Source organism: Neoarius graeffei, chromosome 12 (assembly GCF_027579695.1).
Source record: "Neoarius graeffei isolate fNeoGra1 chromosome 12, fNeoGra1.pri, whole genome shotgun sequence".
NCBI lineage: Eukaryota > Metazoa > Chordata > Actinopteri > Siluriformes > Ariidae > Neoarius > Neoarius graeffei.
The window spans coordinates 29940612-29966076 of record NC_083580.1 but is presented as its reverse complement, the minus strand read 5'-3'; the positions used below and the strand labels follow the sequence as shown (position 1 = coordinate 29966076).

The 25465-nt window shown below is 43.4% G+C and overlaps 1 protein-coding gene across 9 annotated transcripts in view; it reads left to right on the top strand.

Moving 5' to 3' along the window:
- Positions 1 to 25465, top strand: part of mob1bb (MOB kinase activator 1Bb) — a 93133-nt gene that overhangs the window by 46014 nt on the left and 21654 nt on the right. For all 9 annotated transcript variants that reach the window (XR_009655723.1, XM_060935764.1, XM_060935765.1 and 6 more), the window contains exon 3: positions 10814 to 10907. Coding sequence is in view for 8 of the 9 variants with exons in the window: in XM_060935764.1 (XP_060791747.1) it covers positions 10814 to 10907 (94 nt within the window). In the remaining variant the exon portion in view is untranslated. The remainder of the gene's footprint in view (positions 1 to 10813; positions 10908 to 25465) is intronic.

The window sequence follows — 25465 nt, the reverse complement described above, 5'->3', positions numbered from 1 at the left end:
ATGCCTTTTTTTTTTTGAGCCATATCGCCCAGCTCTATTTGTAGTTACCACAAGTGTTACTTTCAGTGTCATAATGTCATGTTGTACCTGGTGCTGTTCTAAGAAGAGTGATATTATAAACCTTAACTTTTTCTTATTGGGGAACATAATTTCATTCTTATTGTTTCATTGCGTTTACAGATTTGGTGTTAATGGATTCAAATTTTTTTTCGTTGCTTTGTTTGCTGTTTTGGTGGTGTTTAATGCTAGTGTTGTGCATGAGTTCTAGATGTTCTTCTGTTTTGAGAGTCATGTGTTCAGCTGTGCTGTGTATATGCACATACTCTTACAGCTGTGGTCAGCAGTTTACATACACAGACATGAATGTCATGGCAATATTGCGCTTTCAGTGATTTTTCTTTTAACTGTTCTATTTCTGTGGAAGAATGATTGATTGTAAAACATGTATCTTTAATAGAAAAAAAACAAGAATTTGGTGTACGTTTTAATTTATTTTGGGTTTTCTGAAATTAAAACAGGGTCAAATCAAAAGAGCTGCTGATTCCAAGTTTATCAGTTCAAACAAATATGTGTAAGTTATTGTGAGGTCTAGCCACTTTGCTGGAAGAAGACTCAAACTGTCACCCTCAAAGAGCAAATTGGTTTAAATGGCCAGGAACAACCTAGAAACCACGAAGGCACAGGCCTTTTATGAACTGGAGCCTGCTGGAACGCTGTCTATAGTCAAGTTAGTTTTATATCGCCATGGTCTAAGAAGCTGCCATCCAAGAAAGAAGCCCCTGCTCCAAAATTGACACCAAGCTCGACTAAAGTTTGCAGCTGACCACACAGACAAAGAAGAAGCCTTATGGAGGAAAGTTTTATGGTCAGAAGAAACAAAGATTGAGTTGTTTGTCCATAATGACCAGAGGTACAGAGGACCACTGTACTAACGGTTAAGTTTGGTGGTGGTAGCATCATGCTCTGGGACTATTTTACAGCCAGTGGAACTGGTGCATTGTACAAAGAAATGATGTCTGGTGCCAACATGACTGTAGATTCATGTCTAAAAAGATCCAAGATGGCGGCGTGCCAGGTCGCAGCAGCCACACTGGGTCTCAATCATGGTGTCACATGCACTGTTCTCCTTCCTGCCATCTGGCAAAAGGTACTGTAGCATCCGAACTAGGGATCGACTGATTGTTTTTTCAGGGCCGATACCGATATCGATTATTATAGAATTGGGATGCCGATAACCGATATGTGCAACCGATAAATGTAAACATTATAATTCACATGAAATTAAACATAGCACACACTGACAGACCTTCATATCCATGAAATGTATGTTTAATTGTAAAATTGAACATGAAATTTTGTGCAGGGAGATGCCAGCAGCATTTGTACAATAAAGTCAAACATTAGTTAGAATAAAATGAGAAATAAAATAATAAAATATTCACCAATAAAAAAATAAATCACTCCCTACTATATTACAGCTCACCATTTTCAGTGGAAAATAAGTGAAAATACACGCTGGATTCTTTTACACTAAGAACTAAGTAAGACTTACCAACTTCAAGTAGTTTTTAAATAACAAATCAAGTGTAGGGAACTGCCTGCAGCATTTTTTAAAAAGTAAAATCAAACATAAAGTAGGCTATCACTCCCTATTATGTAACAACTTAAAAAGTAACCATTACGGCTCTGCTCCTTTAAGAGTATATCACTTTCCGAATCGGAAGCGCTAGCGAGGAGAATCACTTGCGCAAGAATTATAAATAATAGTGGAATACATTACAGCGCAATATGAAGTAGCATAAGAACATTTAAGTCAAGAGTTTAATTGATGTATTTCGTTCATTACAGTTTATCCAAGCAAGTGTGCATCCACGACACAATTACTAAGCCCACAACAAGCGTTCTGACAAACTTCCTACGGTAATTACATAGCCTGCTAGCACCATATCACACCTGGCTTGTTTAAATGTTCAAATAGCGCTTTATAAAGTTACCTAACATATACAAGTGCAATGCGCTTTTTGAGCACGAGTCACGTCATGAAGTTTACTCATCACCATAACAAATAGCCAGTAGGCTTGCGCTAGCCTACAGAACACAAACACTACGTTTTATTTCGTCTTCCCTTGACCACCTCTCTGTATGGCTGTCATTCTAGAACTACTGACACATTCACAACGTTTCCAGACGGAGATTTAAAAATGACTGCAGCTTACGTTATGCTGGGGACTGCTTACTCTGGACAACATTTACATGTAGTTTCAGCGAGACTAGTTGGTTGTAGGCTAATTCAAGTGCTTCCTTCCGTAAGCTAAGTTTGCCTGGCTACACAGATGCAAATGGACAATTTTAACGAGTAGTAGATGAACAATGTAAACATATAATAATGTGCTTTTGCAACTTGTGTGTTTGTGACTTATTGCGGCAAAAGCAGCGTGTCCTTACCTTGAAGTGGGATCTGCTTCTGCCCGTACGGCCGCCTTGAAACAGTTCACAACAAATCAGATGTTGTGGTGGGCGGGACCGTGTTCTTGAACTCAAAGAAGCGAGTGCAGGAAAGGACGTGCAGTGACAGTCGCGTTAGGAACGAAATGGCTGCAAAAAGGCATGTTATCGGCATATCGGTGGAAATTACGGCCGATACCGATAACCCTAAAAAGGCAGAATATCGGCCCGATATATCGGCCAGGCCGATTATCGGTCGACCCCTAATACGAACAGCTATGCAACAGCTTCTTCCCCCAGGCAGTCAGAGTCCTCAAGTCACTGTTACCTCCAAAGAACTCATCTCATCTCATTATCTCTAGCCGCTTTATCCTTCTACAGGGTCGCAGGCAAGCTGGAGCCTATCCCAGCTGACTACGGGCGAAAGGCGGGGTACACCCTGGACAAGTCGCCAGGTCATCACAGGGCTGACACATAGACACAGACAACCATTCACACTCACATTCACACCTACGGTCAATTTAGAGTCACCAGTTAACCTAACCTGCATGTCTTTGGACTGTGGGGGAAACCGGAGCACCCGGAGGAAACCCACGCGGACACGGGGAGAACATGCAAACTCCGCACAGAAAGGCCCTTGCCGGCCCTGGGGCTCGAACCCAGGACCTTCTTGCTGTGAGGCGACAGCGCTAACCACTACACCACCGTGCTGCCCCTCCAAAGAACTGACAGTTCAAAATGAAACTACAGTTTTCTCATTAATTTCTGATCCATTTGCACACACATGCACAATGCTCACTTTGCTCTTGTCTTGTAGTAATATCCTGGTTAGTGAGTTCAGACAGCGGTCAATATGGTGGTTACATTATCAATGAATGCACCAGGTTTTTTTTTTTTTTTTAATTTTGTGGAATTGTCTCATACTTTTTTTTTTTGATGCTGCTCATAATCTGTTTTGATAATATTAATTTCCCATATCTAAATATGCTCCATTCATAAATTGATGCACATATCTTAATCTCCGGTTTAAATATAGGTATGTTTAGCCTACTTGTGTTCCAGACAGGTGCACCCATAACACTGTCTGGAGCATGCTTTTGTTTTGATTCTTGGGTTTCACGTGATGTCCCATCCGCCTCATTAGTTATTCAAAACTTGAGCTGGCGGTCTACCAAAGCTCAGCTGACAAAGCGTTTGTATGAAGAAGGTGCATTGCTCACATGAAAAATGCCTTATACTTGCATTGTTTTAGGTTGTTTGAATCGATCAAACCGTGCCACTGATGTTTCTTCAGGGTTCCCCATGAACTAATAAAGGGCGAACGAACACAGGATTTCACAAAAAGACGTTGAGAAAGGTGGCTTTTGAACCCCTCACTGAAATCGAAGGGAGCCAAGTCAAAGCATGCTCGAGTTTGCAGTGATCACTTTGTGAAAGGTTTGTATATCCCTCTCAGCTATGTCGTTAGTGTTTTCCCAAGTACTTTTCTTGCCATGTGTCGTTATTTTACGGTACATTTTTTTTAGTCACAAAGTGCTAAAGTCCCCAGCTGTTTCTTTGTTTACTCCTCACTACTTTTTTTTAGTAAGGGCAAACACAAGTGAGAATCAAGCAAACTGTTTTACACTTCAACTTGCAGTGTTTTGTTGTAAAGATGCAAACGAATGGCTTAAAAAAAACATGGTCAAAAACAATACAAGATTCATTCAGCAGCAACTTGATACAGAGGTCCTTTACCCAGCCACATACAAAAAAGTTGTAAGCCTCCCTACTCTTCCATGCTTTCATCTGTTTTGCGGTGTAGAAGAACGTCTGCAACACCAGATAGTTTGAGGTGAAGGGTAGTTTTTGAGATCGTATGACGCATCCTTCTTTCCCAGACTGTAGTGGTCTATAGAGATCTTGCAGTCACGTGACCGGAAAGTACACAGACGCCATCTTGTCGGGCAACAACACAGCTGCACTCGTGTACAGAATGGATCACTTTCAACCGACGGACTACACGGCTCATTTTTCTAATGAACAGATAATTAGATATATGTCTAAAATAAACGGTCTACAGATTTGTGACCCTTATGGCTTACCGGACGGAGTTTTCACGACCGTGTCAGTGGAGCTTGAACTGCCGGAGGTGGAATACCCAGACGTGTATAATTACCTAATCAACTTTCCTTTGCTGTTCAGTGGTGAAGCACTGCATGCTTATAAATCTCTGGAGAGTTATCTCTACAGAAATTCAGGATTTGTCAGCCCCCCTAAGATGTGGCATCTTGTAAACAAGAAAAAAACTATCGTCATTGGCCGGGTAAGTCACTTAACTGATGCTAGATATATCAGTAGTATCTAGCATAGCACTGACCAGCTGATTATGGTTGAATATTTTATATTATCAGTTAGATCAAGTATCAGTAGTCCATCACTATTACTGTATATATGGTAAACCTGCTTAATGAAATAAAAACGTATTTGTCCAGTTTAATTTCCTTAGTTTTTACCTTAATTAACAATACCGATAAATCATAATTCTTAGAATTAAAGATGTGTGGGCATATATATTTATTTATAAAAGTCCTTATAAGGATTGATCCTTATATTTATAAGGATTTACTACTAAGACAGTGGTAAATTCTTATAAGTTCTTTACTGTTTTTTTTTTTTTTTCGTACCACACCGCTAAAGACCCAATCCACCCCCCGCCCCAACCCTCTTTTCTCAGGCTCCCACTTCCCGGATTTTTTTTTTATTAGAGCAAGTCATAAACTTATGCTGCAAATAACCACATGGATATACTGAAATAAATACATGACGAACCTGAGATGAAATGGTCACTGCACAGGCGCCAGTGATCGTTCCTTCCAGTCGGTACCCATGCCTTGTTCTTGTTGTTTGGATCAGCCCGGCCGATAGCAGCAATCCATTTTGTGCGCCTGTCAGGGTCCCGTGGCAGCCTATGAAACTTTCTTCCTGTTTTCTGACCTCTCCTGTTGTGGCATTTATATGCCATGCAAGTATCCGGCATTGTGGCACGGTAATTTTTTGAATATTTCGGCAAAAAAAAAAAAGAAAGTCAGTGGCGGAAATATGGAGCTTGTCCGCCAAGATGGCGTTTGTCTACAATCTGGAGCGGATGTGACGTCACATGCAAGTGCTCAATTGCATTGCACCTAGCAATCTTCTGAATATATCTAAAGCGAGCAGTGGCTTCTAGATTATGAGTATACTCTAAAGGCCTCTGCATGCTCTTGCGACAAGGCTTTCGCAGATAGCTTTTCGCACACATTTGTAATTTATCGTTGAGGGGGAGTAATAGGCGTGCGCGATGTTATTCACTGCCACAACGCAAGGGGGCGCAAAGTCGCGAAATCGCTAGGAGTAGTTGGTGGGTGTGGTTAGTGGAGTGTTTATCCTCCAGTTACTTATAATGACTAGAACTGGAGTCGTATAGATGTACGTACTTCCTCGATCAACCGCTCTTCGTGCTGCTCCATCTTCGCTCGTGTTTTTAAAAATGGCGGTCGTGAAAACAAACCAAACCGGGAAAGTAGGGAAGCGGAAGTGCGTGTACAGCGGATGTAGAGTGGACCAATCAGAGCCCTCTTGTCTGCAACGCTGTCTGCGAGGCTTCTGCGGTGGTCACAATTTTTGAGAGGTGCGCGCAGAGCGTCTGCAAAGGTGGGGGGGCTACACAGACACTGTCTGCGACGCTATCTGCGAGGACTGGGTTGTCAGCATAAATTGGCCTTAAGTTATCGCTAGTTGTTTGCACTATGGCAGCTATTTTGGTTTGCTTAACTACCAGCAGTTTTACTGGAAATTAAATTGCTAAGAAAAGTCAGGTGACTGAAACCCAAGAACAGCTCAAGGACTTCCCTCAAAACACTGGTTCCTCATTGGCTAGGAAGATCTGCGTGTGCAGTTTTCAAACTTATCACTCTCTCTCTCACACACACACACACACACACACACTAACAGCTTGTTAAATACTCAAACCATACAGTTGAACTGTTAACAAGTCTTGTGAATTTGTCTAAAATTTTCCAGGTAATTTGTGTGATCTGAATTTAAAAAAAAAAGCTAATGTAGCGAGAGAGATTGATTGATTGATCTCTTATGGCCAATGTGGTGCTTTCATTTTGATTATTTAAGCTGAGGAAAAGAAACAGCAAAATACCTGAACACCAGCACCCCTTGTTTCAGAATCATAAGTTATATGCAGATGAGGTTAAAATATGCTAACATGCATATTTCCTTCATGGTGTTTATATCCACATTTTAAATGACCTGCAAGAAGCATGGTTTGGCTACTGAAAGCATTTTCAGCTGAACTTACTGACATACATGTATGCAAATTTATCCTGTATATGATAATTATGATTTATGCAAATTAGCTGGTTGAGACACTTTCAAGATGTTCATGGCCCAAAGAAACTTCCAGATATTAGTTAAGCAACACAATAAAAAGAAAACCTATCAATTATCCTTTATCCTTATAAACTGTATGTAAATTAGATATTATGCTAATTAGCCTCATTAATTATGGACTAAAGTAAAAAAAAAAAATTGAAACGCCTGTATTCTGCAGGGAAAGCCAATGTAGCATAGAAAATTTTGTCAAATTTGTCAATAACAAAAATGCACACTTTTATTCCCAGAATTGGCACTTTTTTTAGTTCCTTACTAATGGTCAACAATTATTATACAGGCCCATTTTTCTGAAAAGAGCAATATCCAAGACGTAAAAATATAAACACTGGACTCATTTGCCTGATTTTTTTTTTTAATTAATCAGCATATTTCAAAGATTAATCAGTTTTACATTTCTTGGCCATACTTGAAATTTCTGTCTGAACTTTCTGTCCTGGTAAAACTTGATCTCTTCAAATGGAACTGCATTCTCTTGTATTTTTGCACTAAAATGAACATTTGCGCGCACATGCGCAATTACCACCTTGCACCTGTCTTTCACTAGTTATGTTTATTGTACTTGGATAGCGAAATGTTTTGATGGGTAATTATTGATATACCTTATTTTGAAATCTTCTATTTTCTCTATAAATTGGGAGCCTGAGAGAAACAACAGTATTTCAATGCACTGTATACTTGTATATGGACGTTTGACGACAAAGCGCTCTTGAATATGAGAACACAGACATAGTGGGTATGCATTGATGTAACTTTCCTGCTGGAACATTCCCCCCCCAGCCAGACTGAGAAGCAAAACATACTGCAACATGGCTGGCTTTAGTAGAGGAAAATGGGAAGCCAGGAGTAAAAAAGACAATTACTTGCTTAGCTTAAAGGCGGTTGAATTCAACCCCAGTCTTTACACTCTTCCAAAGAGACCGTGGTGCATGGACATTGATATCAATATAGTCTGTCTGTCTGTCTGTTCCACAAAGCTGGAGTCCAGTTGTTTCTACGAATTGCAGTGATCCTTTTCATTCTCCTTTCTGTAGCTTACGGCAGTCTATGAAAATATAACTTAGATTTCCTGTTGAATCTGTTTATACAGTCAATTGCACAGCAGCTGTTTCCCATTTTAGATATTTTCGTGGCATTTGAGCTAAACTCTGATGCTGCAAGTAATCTTTGTGCTGCTCAGTGGGCATAACTGCAGTGACCTCCGCATACAGTGATGTCACGTGCATACCCTTTATTTCTTTGAATGGGACTCGGGCAGGAAAATTTAACAGTCCTCCATGTACATAAGCTACTGTAGGTCTTCATACTGGTGTGTAGTTTGAGCTTGGAACTTGAGTAGATAATGTTACCCATACAGTACTAGCTACGTACTTTTGATCTCAACACCACAGTAAATTAAAGGTGTTAGTTAACTGTGAAACTTTTTTCAATTTAAGATGATCTGGTTTCATCTGTCAAAAAGTGGATAAAATTACACAGTATGGCTAGCTACTTACTTCTGCCTTTGATTTTCTGACTGACACTGGGGTTGCGGCCTGCTCTGTGCAGTGAAAAACCAGGTAGCTCTATCGTGGTGTCAGGAGTAGTTTCATTTAACCAAATCTCACTGATGCTAGTACACAGTTCAGATATTTTTAATAAGCTGTGTGAATTGCTGATTTAAATGCTTGGCTCACCATTACACTGACAGTATGGGTGTCGTGCTCTCTTGACTTTTGGTTTATTTGCATAAAACTTCTGGACGATGACGATCCTCATCCAGCCAGAGCAGGTCATGATGTATTTTACCATATTAGCATGCCATTGTTGTGTGTTATGCCTGATGTAAAGACTCTTGTCTCTGCGAGCCTACCACACAGATTTAATACTTGTCATTTTTAGGGCATACCTAACAACGTGTCTCCTCCCCCCCCCCCCCCCCCCCCCCAATCTGTCCCTCTGAGTTACATGTTGATCCTGGGATTGAGATGCTGGCCTCTTCTGCCCCTCGGACCTGCTTGGTCCATCCTGGTGCCCTGTGTCTGGTCGGAGTTTTATCGCACCGCTCCTGTGAAGGACGGCCCCATGAGGACAGTTGAGGGTTATACCTGTTAAAACTGTTAATATTATAGTCAGGCTGTCTGTTGTTGCCCAAATGAGGATGGGTTCCCTTTTGAGTCTGGTTCCTCTCGAGGTTTCTTCCTCATGTCGTCTGAGGGAGTTTTTCCTTGCCACTGTCGCCACAAGCTTGCTCATTGGGGATAGATTAGGGATAAAATTAGCTCATGTTTTAAGTCGTTCAAATTCTGTAAAGCTGCTTTGCGACAATGTTTATTGTTAAAAGCGCTATACAAATAAACTTGATTTTGAAAACTTGATTTTTTTTTAATGCAGAAAGCATATGTAGTTGAAGAGTACTTTCTCATTCTTACCAGCAGTTTCAATTTGTACATTTTGTTGCCCAGTGAGCAGAAGTTGGAGACAAGTATATTGGGGGATGCTGGTTGAAAGCCATATCTCCAAATTTGAGTGAGTGCACTGCCCTTGCAAGCGCTTCACCTCGGCATCGCTTTGATACAAGATGGCTGAAGATTCCCTTGGTGAGCTGCTTCTGAGAATTTCTACAGGTATACATGCAAAGTCCGGAAGATTATTTTGCAGTGTTAAAGCCCGTGAGATGTAGATCAAAAGCCACATCTCCAAAGTCCACGAGTGTGGCGCCATGTCTCTGACAATCTCTCCATCTTAGTATCGCTTTGACAAGGGAAGATGGCTGGAGATTTCTTCGTTGATTGTCATTTTGTTCTTTACAGTACCTGCAGAACTGTTAATTTTGGCTGTGCAGGTGATTGATGGATACTTTATTGATCCCAAAGGCAACTTAGGACAGAGCTACTGGCGAGACAGACACTGGCATTGGCATGAGAAGCAGAATACCCTGGACTCGAACGTGAGCTGATATATGCAACGGTTGGGGCGTGAATATTTTTGAGTCTTAACGGTTACAAAACACTCCAAGATTTTGACAATGGCCCATTTTACCATGCCTCTTTTGCAGGAGTCGCATTTAAGTAAGAGACAATGGTGTTTGAGGCTCTCGGTAGGTCAGTTCCATGTACCGCACTCCTTTTTCAACTGTGCCAAGGTAAATACAGATTTCCATTCTAAGGCACCTTTAAAACAAGTCCTGATCTCAACATTACTGAAAACATATGGAGTATACCAGGAACGTCAAGTCTGTGCCAGGAAACACTAATTTAGTTGGACTCTTCCAATACGGTCAATAAGAGTGGTCAAAATATTCCACCATAATTCTGCAAGAAGATTGTTCATGGCTACGAAAAGTGTTTGGTCAAGGTAAAACTTGCTAAGGGACATTTTACCAAATATTAGGTGTGTTATATGTATGTTTTTGACCCTGTATGTATAATTTTGACCTTGTGTTGATTTCAGAAACCCCAAAATAAGTGAAAGTTTGTGCTCCAAATGCTTGTTTTTTTTTCTATTAAATATGTATGTTGTACAATCACACTTTCACAGAAAAAGAACAGTTCAAAGAAACCATTGAAAGCCTAATATTGCCATGACATTCATGTCCATGATGACATTCGTTTGTGTATTTAAATGTCTGACCACAATTGAATGTGACGCAATGTATGACCTGAAGCAAAACCACACTCGCAGTTATACAAATTTGACAGGAACACAACAGAGGAACAAAGACGTATGAGGATTGTCATTGTCCAGAAGTTTTATGCAAATAAACCAAAAGTCAAGAGAGCATGACACCCATACTGTCAGTGTAATGGTGAGCCAAGCATTTAAATCAGCAATTCACACAGCTTATTAAAAATATCTGAACTGTGTACTATTCAGGCAAAAAAAATGGGCATCGTTCCCCTTCAAACCTGTACTGTGAAAATTGCATATGACCACCATTAATTTATACCACACATTTGTTTTGCAGCGGTGGACTTCTTTAACCAGATCAACATGCTTTATGGGACTATCACAGACTTTTGCTCTGAGGACAGTTGTCCGGTTATGTCTGCAGGACCCAAGTAAGTGTTTTTTGTGTGTTTTTGTTTGTGTTTTACAGGGAGTGAAATTTGAGCTACATGCAGTATGAGCCAAAGGACCGCATACTGTTGAGGAAATTAAATTTCCTCATGCGTATATTTTTTCCAAGAGAGTTGTCTAAATGCTTTTCGATGTACTTTTTTTTTTTTTTTTAAAGCAGTTTTGTGTGAGATGTAGGTTTATTATTGTTCTTTGTGTAACTGTTGGTCCTGGTTTTTTTTTTTTTCCCCCCCAGGTTGTTCTGAAACACTTTGACTACTGGTTTCTCTTTGTCCTTCCTTATAATTAGTCTGAGTGTGTTGCAAAATCTTGCATGGTGCACCTGTTTGTGGAAGATTAGTTATCTGCGTATTATCAAACCAGTTGTGATTGAATTGTTGGATTTCAGCTTTAATTCAAGGGGTTTAACAAAAATATTGCATTAAGTGTTAAGGAATTAGTCATTGTTTTACCTAGTCCCTCCATTTTCACAGGCTTGAAAGTAATTAGACAAACTAACATAGTACTCGGATGCAAATCCTTTGCAGTCAATGACCTGTCTGAAGTCTGGAACCCATGGACATCATTAAATGCTGAGTTGAGATGTTTTACCAGGCCTTTTACTTCAGCCACCTTCAGTTGCTGCTTGTTTATTGTTCATTCTGCCTTCAATTTTGTCTTCAGTAAGTGAAAAACATGCTCAACTGGGTTGACTGACTTGGTCATTTAAGAACATTCTTTGCTTTAAGAAGCTCTTGGATTACATTGACACTGTTTTGGGTCATCCATCTGTACTATGAATTATCTTATCAGTTTTGCAGAATTTGACTGAATCTGAGCAGAAAGTATTGCTCTATACACTTCAAAGTTCATCCTGCTACTTCTACTGCAGTCACATCAATAAATAGCAGTGACCCAGTTCCATTGGTAGTCATACATGCCCATGTAATGATGGCTATGTTTGACAGATAACATTGTATGCTTTGGATCATGAGCCCAGCCCTTCCTTTCCTTCTCCATACTCTTCTCTTTCTATTATTCTGGTACAAGTTAATCTTGGTTTCATCTGTCCAAAGAATCTTGTTCCAGAACTGGACTTTTTTTTTTTTTTTGGATGTTTTTATTCTTGACTGTTCCCAGTGATTGGCATCTTGAGAGAGAAACTCACTGTACTTATATTCATGAAGGCGTCTCTTGATTGTAAACTTTGACAGTGATGCACCTACCTCCTTGAGTGTTCTTGACTTGACTAGATGTTGTGAAGGGGGTTTTCTTCACCAAGGAATGAATTCTGTGATCAACTTTAGTTGTCTTCAATGGTCTTTCAGGCCTTTTGGTGTTGCTGAGCCTGCCAGTGCATTCCTTCATTTTCACACCGGAGCAAATTAATTTGTTGGTTTTGCTATCTCCTTCAAATTTATTTATTTATTTATTTATTTATTTATAACCCAGCCTAATAATAGCCTCCATCACTGGCATCAACACCTCTTTGGACTGCATGTTGAGTGTTCCCTTGAACAGCTACCAGATGCAAATTCAGCACTTGGAATAAACTCCAGACCTTTTATCTTCTTAATTCGTCATGAAATAATGAGGAAACAAGCCACACCCTGCCATCAAACTGATTATCAGTCAACTGTGTGAGGTCTAAAGTCAAGGTTATTTGTATAGTGCTTTTAACAATAGACATTGTCGCAAAGCAGCTTTACAGAATTTTAATGACTTGAAACATGAGCTAATTTTATCCCGAATCTATCCCCCATGAGCAAGCCTGTGGCGACAGTGGCAAGGAAAAACTCCCTCAGACGACATGAAGAAACCTCGAGAGGAACCAGACTCAAGGGAACCCGTCCTCATTTATGTGATAACAGACAACATGATTATAACATTTTTAAGTTTCAACATGAAATCTGTTTCATTGATAGGAACTTGAGTGCAAAACTGTTCATGACAACTGCAGTCCTAAAGTTAGCAAGTCAACTGTAGTCATCAGCCAAAAAAGCATGACTGGAAGTATCCAGAGCATCTTCCAAGTGTGATCTTTCAACTGTCCATATGGGGCCATCCTCCACAGCAGCGATGTGATGGAACTCCAGCCAGACATAGGGCATCAGGATGGATCAGGCAGGTCCAAAGAGCAGAAGAGGTCAGCATCTCTATCTCAGGATTGACATGTAACTCAGAGGGACAGAGTGGGGAGGGGAGAAAAAGAGAGGGAAAACACAGGTTGTTAGGTATGCCCAATGTCACCTGATGAGTAGGAACAGTATCCATTTTGCTCTGAGTGCAAGCAGGGACTCTGGCAACGCTAACTATGACGGCATAACTAAAAGGGGAGAGCCAGAAGGTGTAACAGACATGAGGACAGCCAGCCACTACACCATCAACAAACTTAAGTGAGCAAGTGCGTGGGGGTCTGACAGCATCCATACATCCCAGTTTACCCAAATGCACTATGTCTGAGGACCCTCCAGATCTACTCCTTTACCTCATAAACACTATTAACAAAAGGCTTGATGAAACAGTGATGTTTTCAGCCTAGACTTAAATGCTGAGACTGTGCCTGATTCCCAAACACTACTTGGAAGGCTGTTCCATAACTCTGGGGCTTTGTAAGAAAAGGCTCTGTCCCTTGATGTAGCCTTCACTATACGAGGTACCAGCAGATAGCCTGCATCTTTTGATCCAAGTAGGTGTGACGGGTCATAAAGGACCAGAAATTTGCTCAGGTACTGTGGCACGAGACCATTCAGTGCTTTAAAAGTCAATAGTAGTATTTTATAAACAATACGAAATTTGATTGGGAGCCAGTGCAATGTGGATAAGACGGGGTGATTATGGTCATATTTTCTAGTTCTAGTAAGGACTCTTGCTGCTGCATTTTGAACTAATTAGAGCTTGTTTATGCACTTATTGGAACATTCAGACAGTAAGGCATTACAATAATCCAACCTGGAGGTCACAAAAGCATGAACTAGTTTTTCTGTGTCATGTAGGTACAACCCCGATTCCAAAAAAGTTGGGACAAAGTACAAATTGTAAATAAAAACGGAATGCAATGATGTGGAAGTTTCAGAATAGAACATAGATGACATATATCAAATGTTTAAACTGAGAAAATATATCATTTAAAGAGAAAAATTAGGTTATTATTATTATTATTATTTTTTTATAAATTTCATGACAACACATCTCAAAGTTGGGACAAGGCCATGTTTACCACTGTGAGACATCCTCGTTTCTCTTTACAACAGTCTGTAAACGTCTGGGGACTGAGGAGACAAGTTGCTCAAGTTTAGGGATAGGAATGTTAACCCATTCTTGTCTAATGTAGGATTCTAGTTGCTCAACTGTCTTAAGTCTTTTTTTGTCGTATCTTCTGTTTTATGATGCGCCAAATGTTTTCTATGGGTGAAAGATCTGGACTGCAGGCTGGCCAGTTCAGTACCCGGACCCTCCTTCTACGCAGCCATGATGCTGTAATTGATGCAGTATGTGGTTTGGCATTGTCATGTTGGAAAATGCAAGGTCTTCCCTGAAAGAGACGTCATCTGGATGGGAGCATATGTTGCTCTAGAACCTGGATATACCTTTCAGCATTGGTGTCTTTCCAGATGTGTAAGCTGCCCATGCCACACGCACTAATGCAACCCCATACCATCAGAGATGCAGGCTTCTGAACTGAGCGCCGATAACAACTTGGGTCATCTTTCTCCTCTTTAGTCCGAATGACACGGCGTTCCTGATTTCCATAAAGAACTTCAAATTTTGATTCATCTGACCACAGAACAGTTTTCCACTTTGCCACAGTCCATTTTAAATGAGCCTTGGCCCAGAGAAGACGTCTGCACTTCTGGATCACGTTTGGATACGGCGGCTTCTTTGAACTATAGAGTTTTAGCTGGCAACGGTGGACGGCATGGTGAATTGTGTTCACAGATAATGTTCTCTGGAAATATTCCTGAGCCCATTTTGTGATTTCCAATACAGAAGCATGCCTGTATGTGATGCAGTGCCGTCTAAGGGCCCGAAGATCACGGGCACCCAGTATGGTTTTCCGGCCTTGACCCTTGCGCACAGAGATTCTTCCAGATTCTCTGAATCTTTTGATGATATGCACTGTAGATGATATGTTCAAACTCTTTGCAATTTTACACTGTCGAACTCCTTTCTGATATTGCTCCATTATTTGTCGGCGCAGAATTAGGGGGATTGGTGATCCTCTTCCCATCTTTACTTCTGAGGCCAAGTTTACATTAGACCGTATCTGTCTCGTTTTCTTCGCGGATGCACTGTCCGTTTACATTAAACCGCCTGGAAACGCCGGGAAACGGGAATCCGCCAGGGTCCACGTATTCAATCCAGATCGTGTCAGCTCCGGTGCTGTGTAAACATTGAGATACGTGGATACGCTGTGCTGAGCTCTAGCTGGCGTCGTCATTGGACAACGTCACTGTGACATCCACCTTCCTGATTTGCTGGCGTTGGTCATGTGACGCGACTGCTGAAAACGGCGCGGACTTCCGCCTTGTATCACCTTTCATTAAAGAGTATAAAAGTATGAAAATACTGCAAATACTGCCCATTGTGTAGTTATGATTGTCTTTAGGCTTGCCATCCTTCCACTTGCAAGTGGTAAGTGATGTGCACTGGGATCACACACACAGTGGCTCAGTCCCGAAAACACTGCTAGTGTGCTTCACTTGCGCGCTCTGTGAGCTGCGCAGGGCCGGAGTGCGCACCCTCCAGAGGGCACTCGCTGTTCAGGGCGGAGTGATTTGGAGTGCAGGATGCCTGCGGAGCCGAGCGTATCCGTATATTGGTGTTGCTGTATGCACGCAAATCGTGTATTGGTGTTGCTGTGTGCACACTAATTGTTTTAAAAACGTTAATCTGATGATCCGCTGATACGGTCTAATGTAAACATGGGCTGAGAGCCGCTGCCACTCCAAGATACTCTTTTTATACCCAGTCATGTTAATGACCTATTGCCAGTTGACCTAATGAGTTGCAATTTGGTCCTCCAGCTGTTCCTTTTTTGTACCTTTAACTTTTCCAGCCTCTTATTGCCCCTGTCCCAACTTTTTTTTGAGATGTGTTGCTGTCATGAAATTTCAAATGAGCCAATATTTGGCATGAAATTTCAAAATGTCTCACTTTCGACATTTGATATGTTGTCTATGTTCTATTGTGAATACAATCAGTTTGTGAGATTTGTAAATTATTGCATTCTGTTTTTATTTACAACTTGTACTTTGTCCCAATTTTTTTGGAATCGGGGTTGTACATTAAATTTCTTATTTTGGCAATATTTCTGAGACGAAAGAAAGGTGTCCGGGTAATGTTATTGATATGAGTTTCAAACAAAAGACTGGGGTCAATAATCACCCCAAGGTCTTTTACTGCTGCATGTGAAGAAACAGAAAGGCAACGGTTAGTGTAATCAGAACACCTACTTCTAGCTGCATGTGGTCCTAGTACAAGTACTTCAGTCTTGTCAGAGTTAAACAGAAGGAAGTTAATAAGCATCCAGTGTCTAATGTCCTTTACACATTCCTCAAATCTATTAATCTGGTGTCTCGCATCTGGTTTTGCAGAAACACACAACTCTGTGTCATCAGCATAACAGTGGAAACCAATACCATGCTTACGAATATCACCCGGAGGTTTTATTTATATATTGTATATAAAAAAAGAAAAAAGCAGTGGGCCTAAGACAGAACCTTGTGGAACACCAAACTTTACCTCAGTATGTCTAGAAAAATCACCATTTACATCAACATATTGAGAGCGATCAGTTAAATAAGAGCTGAGCCAGGAGAGGGCCATTCCCTTAACTCTCTCACAATTTTTTCTAGTTTATCCAAAGAATGGAATGATGAATGGTATCAAATGCTGCACTAAGGTGAAGTGACACACGCAGCGAGCCACCGCCCTGATCAGGCGCCAACAGTAGGTAATTTACGACTTTTAACCACTGCTGTCTCAGTGCTTTTGATGAGGTCTAAATCCTGACTGATACATTTCATGGATGTTATTCCTATGTAAATGTGAGTATAACTGCTGTGTGACAATTTTTCTAGGATTTTGGAGATAAAGGGGAGGTTTGAGATATTGGCTGATAATTGGACAGCTGACAGGGATCAAGGGCAGATTATTTAATTATTTATTTATTTTATTTATTTTTTATTCAGGGGTTTGATAACTGCAAGTTTAAAGGATTTGGGGACATAGCCAATCCTAAGAGAAGTATTATTTTTAGAAGTGGTTCAATGACTTCAGGTATTAGCTGTTGGAATAGACTTGTAGGTAAGAGATCTAGTACATAAGTTGAGGATTTTTATGTGGAGATTAATGAAAGTAGTTTGATTTCTCTAAGGGGAGTAAAACATTCTGATTTCTGATCTGATAGTTAAATTGTTAATTGCAGGATTACTTAAGTTGTCTGATCTTAAATTAGTAGTTTGAATTTTTTGTCATATTTTCAATTTTGTCATTGTAAAAATTCATGAAGTCGTTGCTACTACATACTGCAGGTGTGCATGTGTCTATAGTGGTCTTTTTCCTGGTGAATTTTGTTACAGTATTAAATAGGAATTTAGGATTATTTTTATCATCTTCAATTAGGGAGGACGGATGTGTTGATCAAGCAGCACTAAGAGCTTTTCTATATTTAAGCAAGCTCTCCTTCCAAGCCAATTTGAATGCTACCAATTTTGTTTGCCATTTACGTTCCAATTTTCGATTGGTCGGTTTTAAAGTTTGAGTGTCATGGTTATACCAGTGTGCTAACTTGTTCTTTCTGATTTTCCTAGAGCTCGATTATCTAAAGCAGGGGTTCTCAAACATTTGCGAAACTCTCCCGGAGTACCGGAGGTAGTGTTAACGAATGTCTGTGTGACCCATGAGCCTGCTTTCTTTGGCAGAGTTCTCGAATTCTCAGCTCAATTTTAGTTAAACACAGCTTCAGGTCATCCTCATTCTGTGCATGATTTTGGTACTTAGTTTTGAGCACGGTCAGTTTTGAAAAGCCTGCCTCACACAAGTATGTTGACATGAAAGGTAGGAGAATTTTTAAGGCAGTGTCACAGAGCTGGGGGTACTCCTGCATCAGTGTTATCATGCAGTGTTAAAAAACCTGACCTCAATCCTTGTCAGCTGTCCAATTATGTATAGACCAATATCAAACCTCCCCTTTGTCTCCAAGATCCTAGAAAAAGCTGTCGCACAGCAGTTATGCTCATGTTTACATAGGAATAACATTGATGAACTGTATCAGTCAGGATTTAGACCTCATCACAGCACTGAGACAGCACTGGTTAAAAGTAGTAAATGACTTACTGTTGGCATCTGATCAGGGCTGTGTCTCGCTGGTTGTGTTGCATGACCTTAGTGCAGAATTTGATACCATTGACCATTGATAATAACACCATCCCTACATGGTGGTGGCAGCATCATGCTGTGGGGATGTTTTTCATCTGCAGGAACAGGAAAGCTGGTCAGGACTGAAGGAAAGATGGATGGCACTAAATACAGGGCAATTCTGGAGGAAAACCTGTGAGTCAGCCAGGGGTTTGAGAATGGGATGAAGGTTCACAGTCTAGCAGGACAATGATCCTAAACATACTGTGAAAGCTACACTGGAGTGGTTTACAGGGAAAAACTTAAATGTCTTGGAATGGCCTAATCAAAGCCCAGACCTCAATCCAATTGAGAATCTGTGGCACAACTTAAAGATTGCTGTACACCAACACAACACATCTAACTTGAAGGAGTTGGAGCAGTTTTGCCTTGAGGAATGGGCAAAAATCCCAGTGGCTAAATGTGCCAAGCTGATAGAGACATACCCCAAGAGACTTGCAGCTATAATTGTCACAAAAGGTGGCTCTATAAAGTATTGACTTTATGGGGGGGATACTTATGCACACTGTGTATTTGTTTTTTCTTCTTAATTATTCTTTGTGTCACAAAAAAAAGAATGTGCAACTTAAAAGTGGTAGGCATGTTGTGTAAATCAAATGTTGCTGTTGAAATAGTTTAAGGTGGGTGGAGCACAGAAGCACGGCAGGCCAGAACGGAGTTCTCACAAACTCTTATTTCGCTTTTCAGCGTCTTGTATTTCACTCGTGTGCGTGCACACAAGTGTCCAGGTTGGGGAGAGCTCCCTTCCTCTGCTCTCCCTCTCCTCCTATAGGGGGCGGTCACTGGGGAAGAGACACAAACAGGTTAATTCCCATCAGATGCAGCGATTCTGCCACTTACCTTCCCTGACTCCGCCCTCCATTCACAGACTGACGCTTGACCACGCCCCCGCTTCCACATACCCCCCCACCGCCCAACTCAGGCCGGCAGCTGACTCTTCCCCCCCCGACAGGAGAGGAAATCCGCCACGACCATCTGCGCCTTGGCCTGTGAACCACCTCGAACTTAAATGGCTGGAGTGCCAGATACCAATGGGTGATCCGCGCGTTGGCATCCTTCATGTGGTGGAGCCACTGGAGGGGCGCGAGGTCCAAACAGAGGATGAAAGGGGGCCCCAGCAGGTAGTAGCGGAGGGTGAGGACCACCCACTTGATGGCAAGGCATTCCTTTTCTATTGTGCTGTACCTGCCCTCGTGCACCAACAGCTTCCAGCTGATGTACAGCACTGGATGGTCCTCCACCTCCTGGGACAGAACAGCCCCAGCCCATGTCCATCTGCAAAACAAAGGGGAGAGAAAAGTCAAGGGAGTGTAACAGTGGCCCCCCACACAGTGCAGCCTTTACCTCAGAGAAAGCCTGCTGGCATTGCGCTGTCCACTGGACCGGATCTGGTGCCCCCTTTTTAGTGAGATCAGTCAGCAGGCTGGTGATGTCTGAATAATTAGGTATAAACCTACGATAGTAGCCAGCCAGCCCCAGGAACTGTCTCACCCCCTTTTCGGTCTTGGGCCTCAGGCAGGCCGCAATCGCTGCGGTTTTATTGATTTGGGGATGCACCTGCCCATTGCCCAAGTGGAAGTCCAGATACCGTAATTCCACCCGCCCAATCGCACACTTCTGGTTGGCTGTGAGACCCGCTCGCCTCAGCGACCTAAGGACAGCCCTTAGGTGTTCTAAGTGCTGCGGTCAGTCATTACTATAAATGTCATCCAAGTATGCGGCCGCGTGGGGGCAGAGGACCCTATCCATAAGCCGCTGGAACATAGCGGGCGCCCCAAACAACCCAAACAGAAGTGTGACGAACTGGTGTAAGCTAAATGGTGTGGAAAAGGCCATTTTCTCTTGGGATAGCAGAGTCAAGGGGATCTGCCAATATCCCTTTGTCAAATCCAGTGTCGAATAAATGCCTAGTCGATCGAGCAACTTGTCAATACGAGGCATTGGGTACACATCAAATTTGGACACCGTGTTGACTTTTCTATAGTCCACACAGAACCGGACCGACTCGTCAGCCTTGGGAACCAAGACCACCGGGCTGCTGCAGTCACTGTGGGACTCCTCGATGATGCCCATTTCGAGCATGGCCTCGAGTTCTTCCCCAACCCCCCCCCCCCCTTATTTATTAATTAATTATTTATTTATTTATCTATTTGGTGTTTGGGCAGTCTGTAAGGGCAGCTGCGCACTATTACCCCCAGGGGCGTCTCAGTGTGGTGCTCTATGAGGTGGGCGTGGCCGGGCAGGGGCGAGAACACGTCAGAAAATTGTCTGCAACTGGGCGACCTCCGTGAGTTGGGTCGGGGAGAGGTGGTCTCCACAGGGGACCGGAGCGATGGGCAATGTCAATTTTCCTTTTTGAACCTCCGGCCCCAGCTCCACCTTCTCTGGAACCACCAACGCCATGGGGACCTCCTCGTTCCAAAGTTTTAACAGATTGAGGTGGTAAATCTGTAATGCCCCACCCCTGTCCATTCGCCTCACCTCATAGTTGACGTCCCTGACTCGCCATGTGACCGCAAAGGGTCCTTGCCACCTGGCGATCAATTTGGAGCTCGACGTGGGCAACATCACGAGTACTTTTATCTCCCGGTGTGAATGCCCGTCGTACAGATGGACTTGACTTTCTTGAGCCTGTCGCAAATTCTCCTGGGTTAGGTGCGTGAGTGTGTGGAGTTTGGCACGCAGGTCGATTAACGTATTAAATTTTTCATTTTTACTTGTTGAAGGTTCCTCCTCCCAATTTTCACGTAGCACATCTAGAATGCCACGTGGCTTACGCCTGTATAATAATTCGAATGGGGAGAACCCTGTGGAGGCTTGTGGGACCTCTCGCACTGCGAATAACAGGGGTTCGAGCCATTTATCCCAGTTGCGTGCGTCCTTTCTTACAAATTTCCGAATTATGTTCTTGAGGGTGCTGTTGAACTGTTCGACTAAGTCATCCGTTTGTGGGTGATAAATGCTGGTGCGGATAGGCTTAATTCCCAGTAACCCATACAGTTCGTGCAGTGTGCATGACGTAAACGTCGTGCCTTGATCAGTCAGAATCTCTTTGGGGATTCCGACTCGGGAGATGACGTGGAAGAGTGCTTCTGCAATACTACGTGCTGAGATATTGCGAAGAGGCACTGCTTCCGGATATCCCGTTGCATAGTCCACCAGAACTAAAATAAAGCAATATCCTCGTGTTGACCGATCTAATGGCCCGACGAGATCCATCCCAATTATTTTGAACGGAGTCTCGATTAATGGCAGAGGGCGCAAAGGCGCTTTTGGAATGGCTGCGGGATTTACTAACTGGCATTCGCGGCACGGCGTACACCACCTACGGACATCGCCACGAATCCCTGGTCAATAGAACCAGGCCATTATTCAGGCTAGTGTCTTATCCTGCCCCACGTGTCCAGCCATGGGATTAAAGTGAGCCGCCTGGAATACCAATTCCCGGCGGCTCTTTGGGATTAAAAGCTGTTATCAGCTCCTTAGTCTGAGTGTCCTACGTCATTTGGTATAACCTATCCTTAATAATGGAGAAATAGGGGAAGGACAGGGTGGCGTTTGACTGGAGCATTTGACCATCGGTTACTCTCACTTGGTCAAACACATGCCGCAGAGTCTCGTCTCGCAACTGTTCCAATGGGAAATCCACGAGGGTTTCCCTGAGAGAGGGAAGAGGAGCCTGCAGCTCCTCACTCTGACGCGGTGATGTAGACGGGTCTGTGACAACTGCTCCTGCCAATGCCACACCAGGACCTCCCCTCGCTAAAATTATGGCAGGTCCCATTCTTCACTAAATGTGCCATTAATTCCCTAAATCTCGGCCAATCAGTCCCCAAAATGATAGAGTGGGTAAGGCGAGGATTAACTGCCACCTTTACTCTAAATTTCTCCCTGCGAAATAGAATGTGGACCGACACTAAAGGGTAGTTGTGAACATCCCTGTGCGCACGCAACACCTTCACCAGTTGTGCTCTCCTCAATGCCTCGTCTTGCACCAGGCTTTGATGGATTGAGGTCTGATTACAGCCGGAGTCCACTAAAGCCTGATGCGTATCCCCTTGGATACTCACTGCTATGCGATACGCTCCGGCCCGATCGAGGGCAGTCCCTGGCGCATCGGGGATCCAGACCACTGCACCCACTTCCATCGCCGAGCACTAATGCTGGCGGTGCCCTGGCTCCCTGCCGCGCCAGCATACCAGCCCAGGCTCTCCCTCTGCACCGGTGTGCCGGAGCTCACTCACCTGAGGGCGGGGGACACAAACATGGAAGTAGGGCAACGCAGGCTGGCTCGGGTGGAGCCGGCCCCCGCCTCCACGGTGGGGGAATGGGGCGAGGACGAGGAACAGAAGGGAGGAGAGAGGGGAGAAGAGGAGACACGCTGTCCTGCCGTTAGAACAGCCACCATATGGTCCTCCGCCAGCTCGATGGCCTGATCCAGCGAGGCCGGGCGATGGCACTGGACCCACTCCGCTGTTCCTTCCGGAAGTCGGGCGATGAATTGTTCCAGTGCCACCAGGTTGACAATTCCCTCGGCGTCGCAGTTGTCGGCCCTCAGCCACTGCTGGCAGGTGTCCCGGAGTTGCTGGCCAAACGCGAACGGCCGTCCGACCTTCTCCAGGCGCAGCATGTGGAAGCGCTGCCGTTGCTGCTCCGGGGTGCGCCCCACATGTTGGAGGACAGCCCTGTGGAGGTCTGCGTAGACCAGCCAGCTGTCGGTGAGGAGCTGTAGCGTGGCCAGCTGCACCTCGCCTGTTAGCAGGGGGCGGAGGCGCGCTGCACACTGTTCCACCGCCCAACCCCCCACCTCTGCTGCCTGCTCAAAAAGAGCGAGGAAGGCTTCGGGGTCATCATGTGGACCCATCTTCGTTAGGGTGAGGTGGGGAGGGTCCGTGGTGGTGATGGACCCCGCCGACGCGAGCAGGTGCTGGAATGCCTGGTGATCTTCCTGCTGCACCAGCACCAGGGCTTCGAACCGTTGTTCCTGCTCCTTCCGGAGGGCGACCAGCGCCTGGTGCTGGCTCTGTTGGGCCGTGGCGAGGGCATGGACCAGGTCCTTGAAGGGGGACTCAATGAGGCTGTTCTCTTCTGTACTCCGTCCCGGGTTTTGGCACCAGTGTAGAAATAGTTTCAGGTGGATGGAGCACAGAAGCACGGCAGGCCAGAACTGAGTTCTCTCAAACTCTCTTATTTTGCTTTTCAGCATCATATTTCACTCGCCCACGCACACAAGTGTCCAGGTTGGGGAGAGCTCCCTTCCTCTGCTTTCTCTCCTCTTATAGGGTGCGGTCACTGGGGAAGACACACAAACACAGGTTAATTCCCATCAGGTGCAGTGATTCTGCCACTTATCTTCCCTGACTCTGCCCTCCATTGACCACGCCCCCGCTGCCACAGTTGCTAACCCCCCAGAAATCCATTTTAATTCCAACTTGTAATGCGACAAAACAGGACAAACACCAAGGGGGATGAATACTTTTGCAAGGCACTGTATAGAACAGCCTTCCAAGTAATGTTTGGGACTCAGACACAGTCTTGGCATTTAAGTATAGGCTGAAAACACTTTTAGTCCAGCCTTTTGTTAATTTTATTACAACCCCGATTCCAAAAAAGTTGGGACAAAGTACAAATTGTAAATAAAAATGGAATGCAATGATATAGAAGTTTCAAAATTCCATATTTTATTCAGAATAGAACATAGATGACATATCAAATGTTTAAACTGAGAAAATGTATCATTTAAAGAGGAAAATTAGGTGATTTTTTAAATTTCATGACAACACATCTCAAAGTTGGGACAAGGCCATGTTTACCACTGTGAGACATCCCCTTTTCTCTTTACAACAGTCTGTAAACGTCTGGGGACTGAGGAGACAAGTTGCTCAAGTTTAGGGATAGGAATGTGTAGGTACATCCACTGTCTCTTTAAGAAACTACATTTCCCATCAGCCCACTTCCGCATTGACCTGCGTCACGCCGGGGCGGGATCATCTACGTCACTTCGTACAGGAAGGCATAAGAGACCCGGAAGCGCTCAGCTCCTCCTCTTTTGGCGCCGTGAGTCAACACGGACACAAGGAGGAAGGCTCGCTCTGCGAGCAAACCAGATAAAGACGTCTTTTTTCTTTCTTGCAAGAATCAGAGTTTCTCGCTTTTCTGTGTTTACCTTTGGCCACGGTAGACTCTAAGATCGTGCGATTTTAAACTCGGGGAGTTACAACCGGTTTCATTCATTAAGTACGTACGACTGCAGCTCAAAGCAGTTAATTTATAATTAGGAGCGACCAGAATTCCTCCTGATTGAAGCGCTGTGCACATTGTTAATCAGAGTTTTTCTTCCCACGAGCCACGAGTCGTCGGATCAAGAAGTTCTCTGCTCAACGGAATCGATTCACGGAGTCGACTCGTGCTCCACAACGACGAACCTCTAAAGTCTCGGAAAATCTCATGATCTTGCTATAAGCAAGATATTAAGTTAAGACTGGCATTTTGGGGCATAATTATAGCTAGTCTTAGAAACTTGCTTTTATTGAAAGTGTGAATTTAAACCCAGGTTTATTTTGTTACACTGTAGACACATTGCGTGTCGAATTGAATTGATCTGTTTTGTTTTAATCGCTTGTTTAATAGATAGGCTGTGCATGCTTCTCTTTATTCTGTACTAACATACTTAATTTCCTTATACATCTTGACCGCATCAAGATTTCAGTGGATTCAGTATTGTGATAAGCTAGTGAAATTAGCCTACGGCTAATTCTTTGTTCCATTAGCCTCCAGGGCTAATTGTATTTGTCTCAAGGGATCACAAGGCCTCCACCACGTGGAGTTAGCTAAACACACAGCTAATTCCTTTGTCTACTTAGCAACACAAAGCTAATCAAGCCCCACCAGGCCTGATAAACCACACCTTTGGTTAGCTACACAGAGCTAGCCTTTTGTCTCCAACACGTGGCAGTCCTTCCCCCACACTCACACACACCTTCCTTTGTTTTAACTCCACGAGGTAGGGCCCTTGGGCCTTAACTTCTCTTTCTCACACACACACACACACACACACACACACACACACACACACACACACACACCTACACCTCACTGTTTGTATATATTTCAATCTGCTATTATCCATTTTTATCTT